Source organism: Hypomesus transpacificus, unplaced genomic scaffold (genome assembly GCF_021917145.1).
Source record: "Hypomesus transpacificus isolate Combined female unplaced genomic scaffold, fHypTra1 scaffold_62, whole genome shotgun sequence".
NCBI lineage: Eukaryota > Metazoa > Chordata > Actinopteri > Osmeriformes > Osmeridae > Hypomesus > Hypomesus transpacificus.
The window spans coordinates 1,350,080-1,362,778 of record NW_025814035.1 but is presented as its reverse complement, the minus strand read 5'-3'; the positions used below and the strand labels follow the sequence as shown (position 1 = coordinate 1,362,778).

The following is a 12,699-nucleotide window of genomic DNA, read 5'->3' as shown; positions in this document are numbered from 1 at the left end:
ATCCTCTGACGTGTCCAAAAAGCCATGACTAATGAGTAAGAGCTCATGGGTCAGGCATCTTTCGGGAGAAATATCGGTGGATGCTGTTTCGGTCTTTACCTGACAGGTAAAGTCAACAGGTAGAAAGATGAGTGACCCCAGTAAGCAAGACATTAAGGCTATTTTCAAGCGGCTGCGTTCCATACCAACAAATAAGGTGAGTTTGTTTTGATGATCACACCATCGTTACTCGAAATAAGGAAGTAGCTAGCGACACAGGCTATGAGAAAGCATTTGACACGTCGCACTGTTTTGTTGGAGAGGGGACGATGCGCATGCCATCACCCTGTTACATACATTATAATGTTAGATTATTTGATCTGGGAACGTTTGTCTCCTGAATACATATGTTTTGCTGCATTGGGTGGAAGTAGATTTTTCCTACGCAGTTCATATTAGCTAGGCTACAAGCAAGGCTATGTATGTGTTGCCAATTCGAAAACCAGCCGATATTTGACAAGAATGACAAAGTTTGTTTAACAACGCAACCGAATGTCTCACGTTGACGTGTCAGTCTATGTTTTGTAGGCGAATATCAAATATAACTCTTATTCAGCGACTCAAATGAACAACGGATACACAGGTCCAACGCAGCGTTGCAAACTGCAACAGCTGTTACAGTTTTGAGCTGAGTTTGCGGTTCTGAACAGTTCATTCATTCTGAGTAAAAACAACAATTACAACAGTCCGTGAAAGTAAGGGGTTAAGTCCATTGTGTCATTCCTTCGTAGACCGTGTTGATTAAGCTTGTATTATTTTGCACTTCAGACCTCCACGCTTGATTGTATTGCGTCATGGGTTGTGGTTTGCAATCTATTTGCAATCTCTGTCAACACGGTTGCTTCCCTTTATTGCCACATTATATAAATAATATTGAATAAAGACGCTCAGGTCAGTCAAATGCATTTATTTTGCCTGGTTTATGTTCAGAAATATATCAGTAGAAGTTTGAACTTTTTTTCCCTCAGGCCTGTTTTGATTGCTCAGCAAAGAACCCCAGCTGGGCCAGTATAACCTATGGAGTATTCCTATGTATAGACTGCTCAGGGACACACAGGTCCCTCGGTGTACATCTGACCTTCATCAGGTAGGATGACATGCATTGTGGGATAATAGTTACATTGTTTTTTAACTGTCTCACTTCCTGTGGGTGGGTGGGTGGGTGTAAAAGACTGAGGACTATTTAAATTATGCTAATCAGTTCCTATCTACACAGATGCTAATTGAGTTACATTTTTGCCTGCAGTCTGGACTGAAACTTTCAGTTCTTGTGTTGCAGATCAACTGAGCTGGACTTCAACTGGTCCTGGTACCAGATACGAAGTATGCAAGTGGGCGGAAATGCCACTGCGGTAAGCATTGTAGTATAGTTTGTTTTAAGACAGTCAGCCCACATCTAGTTATCGTCAATACAGTTTTATGACATCATTTAACACCAGCCATACTGTAAGAAACCAGATGAGTGCATGAGTCTTAATAGGCATGTAATTTAGGCTAGTCTCTGGTAGACCAGTGTCTCAGAGACAGATAAACGGTTAGATGTAGACAAAACATCTGGTGCAAAACTGTGGGATTTGGTGTGTTTTTCCAGTTTTCTTGTTTTACAATGGAGTTCAAGCCAATCAAAAAAGTGGAAACGGAAATATTTTTCTTTGCTTAGCAGGGTGGAGATGTCAGTGCTTCCTTTGTATGAGTGACTGATGTTTTGTCCTTGACACCTTGACGAGGAACCGGGCATGAGGTTAAAGGCTTGTCACTGTGGGGTGTGTGTTTGAAAGCATGACCAGTTGCTTCAGGCAGCGTTTAACGCTGCTTTTTCCTATGTATCCTGGTTTATGCAGTCCAAAACCAGTTTCAACACCATTTCAGACATGGAAACCCTCCATGGATGTACACATACGGCACCATACCAACCCTGTAAGAAGGAACAGCATTTTGATCCACCTCAAAGTCTCGTGACACTCCAACGGCTCCGACACAACTGTCCTACGACCGTCGACCACCCCACGACCTCCAACTCGTCCCCTCCCGTGCGCGTCTGTGACTCGTTGTTTTCCTCTTTCCCAGATGGCGTTTTTTGCCCAGCAGGGCTGCACATCCAACGCCGCCAACACCAAGTACAACAGCCGCGCGGCGCTGCTCTACAGGGAGAAAATCAAGAGCCTCGCCACACAGGCCACCCGGCGCAACGGCACGGAGGTAAACCACCAACAGCCGCAGCCCGTCGCGGGTGGGAAACCAGGTGTAGCATCGCGGGCTAGCTCAAAGTCTATCCACGAATATCTCATCCATCTGCTGGTGCTTTTGTTTCCCGATTAGTTGTGGTTGGACTGCCAAGCCCCCCTGTCTCCGGCTTCACCCGTCGACAAGCAGGAGGATTTCTTCAGTCTGCATATACAGGTGTGTGTGTGTGGACAGATCATGCATGCATACGCATTTGTGTGCAAGTGCTTTAAGCTTCCTGGTTCTCCAATTTGATCGTCTTGACATAGTGGTTTGTGTCTTTGGCCAGGCTCCTCCTAAAGAGTTGGTCTCAGCAGGCATGAGCCTCAACTCCACCCTGGCTCCTGAGGAGACGTCTGCCAAGGAGCAGGACAAGGAATCCAACGGTACGTCAACACAGGACCTGTTCTGACTCAGACACCATGCGCTCAGCACACAGACGTTTGCCACAGACCCCCACATACGGACACACGCACCTTGAGCTGCAATTCTTGTATGAAATGTGCTCATATAAAGAAAGTCTTATGATATTATTATTACCAAGCTCACTTGTGCAAACACGCACTCGACCCTCAAAGACGCTCGCCGTTCTTTGCGCAAACACGCGCACTGGCTGGATTATCACCCCGCCCCTGTATGCAAACATACAGGCACACACACACAACTGTCTATCTGAAGGTCCATGGTCATCCTCCTCCTGTGTCTCCCAGGCAATTCAGAGGAGGGCCCTAGAGTGGATGCGCTAAGTGTGTCCCCTAAAGCCACCGTAGGTAAGGTTTAGTCTTTACCCTCAAGGTGAAGGTTTTTAGTTGTAGGCACTCAAAAAATCAAAGAAAGCCTCTGTTCTTTCTCTCTCCCTCCCAGATCCCTCCTCTATGTTAAAGAAGAAACCAGCGGCAGGAAAGAAAACGGTACGCAGTCTGACGTTGTTGTTAGTATTCAATATGCATTTCGTTGTAAATGCCCAGACATGAATGCCATGTTTATTTTCTGGAATATGGATTTAGTATGAATTGGTTGGCCACAAATTGATTTGAGGTGTGTGTGTTTTAAGCTGGGCTCCAAGAAAGGCGGTCTAGGGGCCCAGAAGGTGAGCAGCCAGAGCTTCTCTGAGCTGGAGAAGAGGGCTCAGGCTGTGGATAAGCTCCGCGAGGTGGACAGCACCACCACTAAGAAGAAGACCCCTCAAGCAGAAGAACCCATGTGAGTCTCGTCTCCACCTTTTCAATTGCTGTTAAGGTCTCCTGTTTTGAATGAGATACGCCACTTCTTTTTCTTCTCTCCTTCCCCCTCGAAACACCCCGTAAGTCAAACGGACTTTAAAAGTACGCCGCGAGTTTCGAAAGGTCACTTTTGAACGCTTCACTACCCTAAACTCCCCCTCCAACCCATATCTCTCTCCCAGAGCTTCCTCTCTCCGTCTGGCCTACAAGGACCTGGAGGAACAGAGGAAGAGGGGGGAGGAGAAGATGAAGGGAATGGAGGGGAAGAAGAAGGAGCAGGCTGAGCGTCTGGGCATGGGCCTGGGCAACAGGAGGTAGGAGGGGGAGGGGCTTGATGCGATTTATTGTAACGTCGATGACCACGATGATCCAAGAGTAACTGTTGCTGGAGAACAGGCTTATTACACGAGCCCTAAAAACGGGTGGTGACATTCCTCCCATCTGATGATATCGATTACAACAGCGTTCTTTTTGCTGTTAATTTCCCTCCTTTGTCTGTTTTCTCCGTTTTTCCTTCCTGTTTTCCTTTTGTCCCTCCCTCTCTTCCTCCAGTGGCATGTCTCACTCTGTGACGTCAGACATGCACATCATCGAGCAGGAGAGCCCAGTGGGGGCCAAGACCACCAAAGCAAAGAAGTACATAGACGAAGAGGAGAACGAGGGCTCCTTTACTTCCAGGTATGACCACCACACACCGTCCTGTACCACGCAACACCACCCTGGCCCACAAAACACCACCCTGTCCAGTGTTTCCCCTAAGAATGTTTTCGGGGGGGGGGTGTTAGACAAAATTTGGCCTCCCATTCCTTTTCAATTGAAGTCACGTGACGGCACGAACAGGTAGCCTAGCAAGAGAAGCTTTACATGCGTTTTATAGGGTATTTGTGACAGGAAACATCAGTATTTTGCCAGTCAAAATTAAACCAGCTAGCATAGCACAGCTAGCACGGTAGATGCAAGGAAGTAAGTATTTCCAGCCCCAAACGGAGCAAATTTAGTCGCTGCCTGTGGATATAGGGTACTCATCAACAGCCGATCAGGTGTAAATAACGAGCAACGTTGCGTGAACATTAGCTGCATATGAATTTAACTTGGGGACAACAAGCAAGAATTGCCTGTGTGTGAAAACAGCTTTATCTAGCACGTCCGTTTTTAAAATGTATATAGCCAAACTACAGTGCCCTCCAAAAGTATTGGAACAGTGAGGCCATTTCCTTTATTTTTGCTGTAGACTGAAAACATTTGGGCTTGACATCAAACGATGAATGTGAAACCAGAGATCAACGTTTCAGCTTTTATTTCCAGGTATTTACATCAGGATCTGATGCACAAATTAGAAAATATCACCTTTTTGTTCGAACCCACCCATTTGTCACGTGAGCAAAAGTATTGGAACATGTGACTGACAGGTGTGTTTTGTTGCCCAGGTGTGTCCTATTACATACATTATTCAATCAATAAATACCACTGAATGTCTACACTCAGGTTCAGATTGGGTAAGATAGGTTTTGTCTATGCAGACTGTATTCAGAGGTGAAAACAACATGAAAACCAGAGCGCTGTCTTTGGGTGAAAAACAAGCAATTGTGAGTCTTAGAGAAGATGGAAAATCAATCAGAGCCATTGCAGAAACATTGGCCATAGCCAGTACAACCATTTGGAATGTCCTGAAGAAGAAGAAAACTACTGGTGTACTAAGTAACAGACGTCGAACAGGTAGACCAAGGAAAACATCAGCAGTTGATGACAGAAACATTGTGAGAGCTGTAAAGAAAGACCCTAAAACAACTGTTAGTGAGATCAGCAACAACCTCCAGATGGCAGGAGTGAAGGTCTCACTATCTACTGTTCGCAGAAGACTTCATGAACAAAAGTACAAGGGCTACACCAGAAGATGCAAACCACTCATTAGCAAGAAGAATAGGAAGGCCAGGCTGGAATTTGCCAAAAAGTACAGAGATGAACCTCAAAAATTCTGAGACAAAGTTTTATGGACTGATGAGACAAAGATTAACTTTTACCAAAGTGATGGAAAGGCTAAAGTTTGGAGAAAGAAAGGAACTGCTCATGATCCCAAACACACAAGCTCATCTGTGAAACACGGTGGAGGTAATGTCATGGCTTGGGCTTGCATGGCTTCTTCTGGGACGGGCTCATTAATCTTCATTGAGGATGTAACACATGATGGCAGCAGCAAAATGAACTCGGAAGTCTACAGAAACATTTTGTCTGCCAATTTAAGGAAAGATGCAACCAAACTGATTGGCAGAGCCTTCATCATGCAGCAAGATAACGACCCAAAACACACTGCCAAAACAACAAAGGAGTTCATCAGGGGCAAGAAATGGAAGGTATTAGACTGGCCAAGTCAATCTCCAGACTTAAACCCTATAGAGCATGCATTTTACCTGCTTAAGAGGAGACTGAAGGGAGGAACCCCACAAAACAAACAACAACTGAAAGAGGCTGCAGTGAAAGCCTGGGAAAGCATCAAAAAGGAAGAATGCAAAAGTTTGGTGACGTCAATGGGTCACAGACTTGCTGCAGTTATTGAAAGCAAAGGATTTGCAACTAAATATTAAGTCTTATTCACTTAAATATGTTTTAAGTATATCTGTTCCAATACTTTTGATCACATGACAAATGGGTGGATTCAAACAAAATGTGATATTTTCTTAGTTGTGCATCAGATCCTGATGTAAATACCTGGAAATAAAAGCTGAAACGTTGATCTCTGGTCTCACGTTCATTATTTGATGTCAAGCCCAAATGTTTTCAGTCTACAGCAAAAATAAAGGAATTCGCCTCACTGTTCCAATACTTTTGGAGGGCACTGTATATATAGTTTCATTCTTTGAGGGCAGCGGGAGGTCATTTAGGGGGCTGCCGGGCCGCCCCTCCACAACAAGGGTAGGGGAAACACTGCTGTCCCATTCAACACCACCCTGGCCCACACAACACCAGCCAGCCCACACAACACCAGCCAGCCCAGACAACACCAGCCAGCCCAGACAACACCAGCGTGTCCCACACAACACCAGCCAGCCCAGACAACACCATCCAGCCCAGACAACACCATCCAGCCCAGACAACACCAGCCAGCCCAGACAACACCAGCCAGCCCAGACAACACCAGCCAGCCCCACACAACACCAGCCTGTCCCACACAACACCAGCCTGGCCCACACAACACCAGCCTGCCTAGACAACACCAGCCAGCCTAGACAACACCAGCCAGCCCAGACAATACCAGCCAGCCCAGACAATACCAGCCAGCCCAGACAACACCAGCCAGCCCAGACAACACCAGCCAGCCCAGACAACACCAGCCTGGCCCAGACAACACCAGCCAGCCCAGACAACACCAGCCAGCCCAGACAACACCAGCCTGGCCCACACAACACCAGCCAGCCCAGACAACACCAGCCTGTCCCACACAACACCAGCCTGTCCCACACAACACCAGCCTGGCCCAGACAACACCAGCCAGCCCAGACAACACCAGCCAGCCCAGACAACACCAGCCAGCCCAGACAATACCAGCCAGCCCAGACAACACCAGCCAGCCCAGACAACACCAGCCAGCCCAGACAACACCAGCCTGGCCCAGACAACACCAGCCAGCCCAGACAACACCAGCCAGCCCAGACAACACCAGCCTGTCCCACACAACACCAGCCTGTCCCAACACAACACCAGCCTGTCCCACACAACACCAGCCTGTCCCACACAACACTATCCTGACAATTGTCTCCTTCCTAGCTAGGCCGTTCTGCTTTCACTTAACAAGTATTAAGTTGGTAAGTCTTAAGAGTGTTAAGTTATTACACAAGGCCGTGATAGGAATCAGATTTTCCATTCATTATTTAACCTTACTATGTAATTGAATCCGTCTGTCTGGTTTGAGTCATCGCACATAGATAACTGAGTGTTCTGTGTCGTGTCAGAATGTCGTCCAGGTTCGATGACCAGACAGAGACCTCGGATAAGTTCTTCACTCAGTGGGGTGATGCTGGAGAGGGGGGCTGGAGGAAAGAGAGCACCAAAGCCGAGCCTGATTTCTACCTGAGTGCCATGACCTCCTCATTGGACGACAGGTATGAGGTCACAAGTCATCTGCCAATCACCAGGCACAAAGCTGTTGTAATCATGTGTTTTTACTCCTGCCACTGTAACACAAAACATTAATTTGACATGTTGATAGTTGCTTATGTAGTCGGTGAATCGAAAGGCCAGAGACGCTTGGTGTTCGTCCCTGGCTTGGGAACCTCAATTCACCTTAGGTTAGATTCTCAGGGAGAGAATTGACTCGTTAATATCTGACTCCAATTTTAAGACATGTGCACAAGTGCGTTACCTGTAACCTCGAGCGCTAAACAGTTAATGACATGAAACTCTGACGTAGGTAAAAATCGTCTGCTTGATAAGAGCACCGACCCTAAAGTATGCGTGTTCACTAAACAGTCGTTTATCTCTACTATAATATAGATTTAACCATAGTCGACCTAGTAGGATATGTAATCGATCACTCAGAGGCCCCGGTAAATTCCTTCGGAGCGTGGAGATCCACTGTAAGTGACTCAGAGGCCTTAAGTTAAAACCTACTCAAAAGTCTATGTTTATAATCAGTTAGCCGCATCAACCAGACTACATCTAAGTTTTCACCGCCGTAGCCTGATAGGTACGTTTCAAAGAGAACAAGTAACGTCAAAATGCACAATAATAGTTTATTATCTAAATAGTAAGATAATCAATACAATGATAATGAAATATCATCAAATACAAAACATACCTTCAGAGCAATGGTTAACAAAGGTATGTCACAATAAAGACTAGGCGCCTAACGCACCGGAGCTGTATCGTAAACCAAACTCGAAGTGTTTGGTAAAACTTCTTCCTATATACACCCAAACCTGACTAAAATGGGGACACCGGTCACATGACTGAAAAGTAGTCTAAACGCATACAAATTCAAATTGGATCATTAATCAAGGCTACAGTAGACCAAGTGGTTCCCTTGCAAGACACTGGGATATGTTAAACACATGTTGGTCTGCTGTAGGCACAAACTCTGTAAACCCTGTACATGTACATGTTACAGTATTAAAATTATTACAAGCATGTAATACATAAAATAAGAAACAAAAGCATATCAAACATGACATTAAAAGCTGTTTAGAACCTTATTTTCAAGAACACAACTTTTAATGATAATTTCAGAGTCTTCCTCTGTCCACCTTCCTCTTCAACTGTTGAGACCACCTCTCCAGAGGTGTGTCATTAAGGTGTGATGGTCATTTTAGCATTCATGCAAATCAACAACTGTCCCAGACGAGTGTCTGGGTGACCAGTGACAAGGGGCTACCAAAACAGCCCTACACTTATTTAATGTATTGCTTTTTGGGGGGGGGGGCATTGCTGTTACCATTTTGTATAAGTTTCTCGTTCATTATAGTTTGGTTTCGAGTCATGCTGGATTCATCTTTTCTAATTTGACTATGACATGTTTTTTGTGCATCCATTCCCAAACTTATCCTTTCTCTCTCCACACCACACACACAGGACCACGTCCAGGCGGAAACCGGAACCAGTTCCCATCACAGACTTGGGCGAAGCCCGGAAAAAGTTTGGTGACGTGAAGGCCATCTCCTCCGACATGTACTTCGGCAAGCAGGACGAGTCGGATGTAAGCGCTGCCTGTTTGGTCATTTTAGTGAGCTGCTCGATAGTTAGCTGCTCCAATAACAGAACCCTCACCACAGTTAGAATGGAATTTCAGTTACTGCAGCTCTACGCTACTGGTCCCATTCCAAATGTTTCTTAAATAAGGACAGTGAGTTTTTATTCCCAATTCTTCTGGTTACAATAATGTCCTCTAAAACGTGCAAAAGACAGTCTGTCCAAGATGTCTCAAGTTTTCTAAATACATACAGCATATGCTCCTGTTGTTCCCAGTACGAGGCCAAAACCAGGCTGGAAAGACTGTCTGGGAACTCCTCCATCAGCTCGGCCGACCTGTTTGACGACCCGAAGAAACAGCCAGGTACGAGCGCACTTCCTGTCAGCAAGTGGACTCGACCCCTGACACCACAAGGGGGGACCGGAATGTACACGAGTCTGGGTGCTAGGCTAGCAGCAGCAGCACCTGACACAGCGGTGATGTCTTTCTCTGGTGTCCACAGCAGGCTCGTACCGCCTGACCAACGTGCTACCCAACGCCCCGGACATGTCGCAACTCAAGCTGGGGGTCCGGAACGTCGCTGGAAGGCTGTCCGTCATGGCCAGCGGGGTGGTGTCCTCCATCCAGGTGGGTGGGAAGCCCCTTGGAAAGCAGGAGATATGGCAGAGTGAAAATGTGTATCTATGCTTGGGTTGTCTCACCATAGCGTTGAGTTTCGCAATGCACAGGAAAGATGTCGCTGTAAATGAATGACTTAAGTACCCGCACACACTGTTAAGCAGTTAAGAAGTGTGATATGACACTGGAATGATAGTACTTGCTCTGGCGAGCACATGCAGGTTCTGTCGCCCCTAACTCCTCTCTGTCTTTGTTTTTTGTTTTTTCAGGACCACTACAGCACCTAAGTCCAGTGTGAAACACTATGCATTTGGCAGTGGCACACCCATTGGGGGGGGTTGGGGGATTGAGAAGGTGGCTAGTGACACACAGATGTATGAAGGACACATGCACATACCAAAGGCTGCCATAGAAGAGAATGGGTAAAAGAGTTGTAGGCTCTGAAGGAAGAGAAAAAGGTATGGGTTAACATCCTGAACAGCAGAATATAAAACATGTCTATATAAAGAGTTTAGGATTTAGCTATGTGTAAATACAACAGCTTTTTGAGTTAATGGAGTGTTATAAGGTCATGGAATCCTCTAGGAACTGAGGGTGATATATGCTGGAAGGCTTTTCTGTATAACAAATTTGGTTGTATAAAGTAATTGTTTTGGGACTGTATTATTTTTAATACATTTTGAATGCGAAAGATTAGCCTATTTCATTTTTGACGTTGACTTGCGATATTCAAATCTTGTTATACACAGTACAATTAGTGGTGTTTTGGAGGGTATTTTATTTTCGCCACCCCCCCCCCCCCCCCCCCCCCCCCCCCCCCCCCTGTACTCATATTGGTGATTGTAGAAGTCATGCTGAAACATCAGACTACTAGTTATGTTTCTTTGTGTGTTTGTTTTCTTGCTCAGACTATAGCCCGTGTTGACGCCTAATCTATTGGGTCTAGCCTCTGGCTCATACCCAAGTGACAGTGATTGAGGCCCTTTAAAACACAAACAAACAATGTGCAATGGGTGTTTGACTCAATGTAAACCTGTCCAGCAAGCATGGCGGATCGTAGGTAATCAAGAAATGGGTGGATATAGCTCTTCGCGGTCTGTGGGTCGACTCGCAGATTGTGGCCAACAGATCTTGATCTGGAAGTGTATGTGTAGCGTTCGTTCAGTGCACATATCCCTTATTTCCATTGATTTGAAAGTGCCCTTATTGTCCTCTAAGTGCACTTACAATTCCAAACACAGGACCAATATGGCTACATGCGAAGAAGGACGGCCTTATATTTTTCTGGAAAAAGCATTGAATCCTGAAGGGGGGGGGACCAGGGGTTAACTTTTCTCTCTTTGTGTATTGGCACCGTGTTTAATACTTTGTTTTTCAAAGTGGGATGTGTTGGTCGTTTATAGATCACACGTATTATACTGAGGGGATTGATCTATCTGAGTTGTACTTGTATTTTCTGCTAAAACGAGACAAGGAGACCTCTTTGAAGAACAAAACTCACAAATTGTAAATGGATTGTTTAGGCTGTGGCAAGGAAATAATTGGCAAATTATTATTTATATTTGTTTGTTTTTTGCCAGGAGTGACAAAGGAGGATGGGGCTGCAATAGATTCATAGAGATGTTTAATATCACTATTCATATATTTGGCTACACCTAGACTGACCCTGATGGGTGGCACGACGGTTGCACTACTTATTATTGTGATGTGACCATTTGTTGGATGACCTTACAGTTGCGCACTATAACATGCGATGTCCATAAGGAAGGTGTGTTTACTTTAGTGAAAGTGTTTTTGTGGTGGTTTTGAGTTTGAGTGGCTGTAATTTAGTAACTGTCTTTTTGCTGGAGTCAATTAATTATTTGTAACTGACAGTGCCTAATCCCAAATCAAGCCTTACTCCTTTCTCTAAGCAGCATTTCAGATCTTGAGAAGTATGGTGGAATGGCATTATTGGGCCTCACTCCAGCTTGGCTTTTATTGCTCCAATTGAATAACTCCTGTAAATGCATAGTGTTTTGGTTGTAAGCATCTGATTTAGGATTGGGTTCTAGACAAAGTTATAGCACACTGCCCAATGTTCTCTTTCATGTAATCATTTTTATATGTACTCCATTATAGAATGAAGAAAATATAACAACAAAAATACTTGTGTATGAAAAAAGTTGTCCTTTTGAATCTGAATCACATAAAAGATAGAAGACAGAAAAATAGGAATGATACGGTTCATCTTTTTTACATTTAATACATGCCTTAATCCAAAGAGTTGCATTGTAGCACGTTTCCCCTAAAAACAGTAGACATGGCGCAGTCATGTAGGGATCTGCAGTTTATGTTGCGGTGGGGGAATCGTTTTTGTTTTAATGCACATCTTTTGCACATGCTTCATTTTAGTTTTTTTTCCGTATTATTTACCCGAATGTTACCATAAACATGAGATCCAGTAAATTCAGGTCATTGTGATGCTTTTGTTTTGTATAGAACTATTAAATGATATACAAAGTTATGTTGATTTTGCATGGCTCTTCAGCTTTCATCGTGCATCCTGACTTCATGATCTCAATTTTAATATCTCAATACTTCAGTAGTTAGCATTGAGAGCTCACATACACCAATACATGGGGGGGGGGGTAAATGGATATACGCTTTAGTAGAAAACATTTTTATAAAATGATATAGAAAATGTATGACGGCTATTATTATTTATACATTTTCATGCTTTTATGTAGTTCAAATGAGGGATAATGTCATTTGTGAAAATGCCAAATAAACTGTTACTCCCTTAGATCCGTATTAGTAGCCTGTGGATTTGAATGTGTGAACGTTGTCTATGAATGACTGCTTATGCCAATGTAGTACTTTAAACAGCGGTAAAAGGTGAGTGATTGGACACTACCTTGCATTCTTTCTTAGAAT

The 12,699-nt window shown here is 44.6% G+C and overlaps 1 protein-coding gene across 3 annotated transcripts; it reads left to right on the top strand.

Moving 5' to 3' along the window:
• The first annotated feature begins 10 nt into the window (after positions 1–10).
• Positions 11–12,579, top strand: arfgap3 (ADP-ribosylation factor GTPase activating protein 3). Of its 3 annotated transcripts, none has more exons than XM_047017675.1 (16): positions 11–196; positions 1,008–1,126; positions 1,319–1,391; positions 2,107–2,238; positions 2,359–2,439; positions 2,552–2,648; positions 2,973–3,032; positions 3,127–3,173; positions 3,317–3,465; positions 3,668–3,799; positions 4,038–4,163; positions 7,433–7,582; positions 9,048–9,171; positions 9,441–9,528; positions 9,671–9,792; positions 10,053–12,579. In XM_047017675.1, the coding sequence occupies exons 1-16, from the start codon at positions 128–130 to the stop codon at positions 10,068–10,070; spliced, it is 1,587 nt and encodes a 528-aa protein (XP_046873631.1). In that variant the 5' UTR covers positions 11–127; the 3' UTR covers positions 10,071–12,579. The 3 variants fall into 3 exon arrangements, with proteins under 3 accessions (XP_046873631.1, XP_046873630.1, XP_046873632.1); XM_047017674.1 differs by having other exon boundaries at positions 9,668–9,792; positions 10,053–12,578; XM_047017676.1 differs by lacking the exon at positions 2,973–3,032 and having other exon boundaries at positions 9,668–9,792; positions 10,053–12,578.
• The last annotated feature ends 120 nt before the right edge of the window (positions 12,580–12,699 follow it).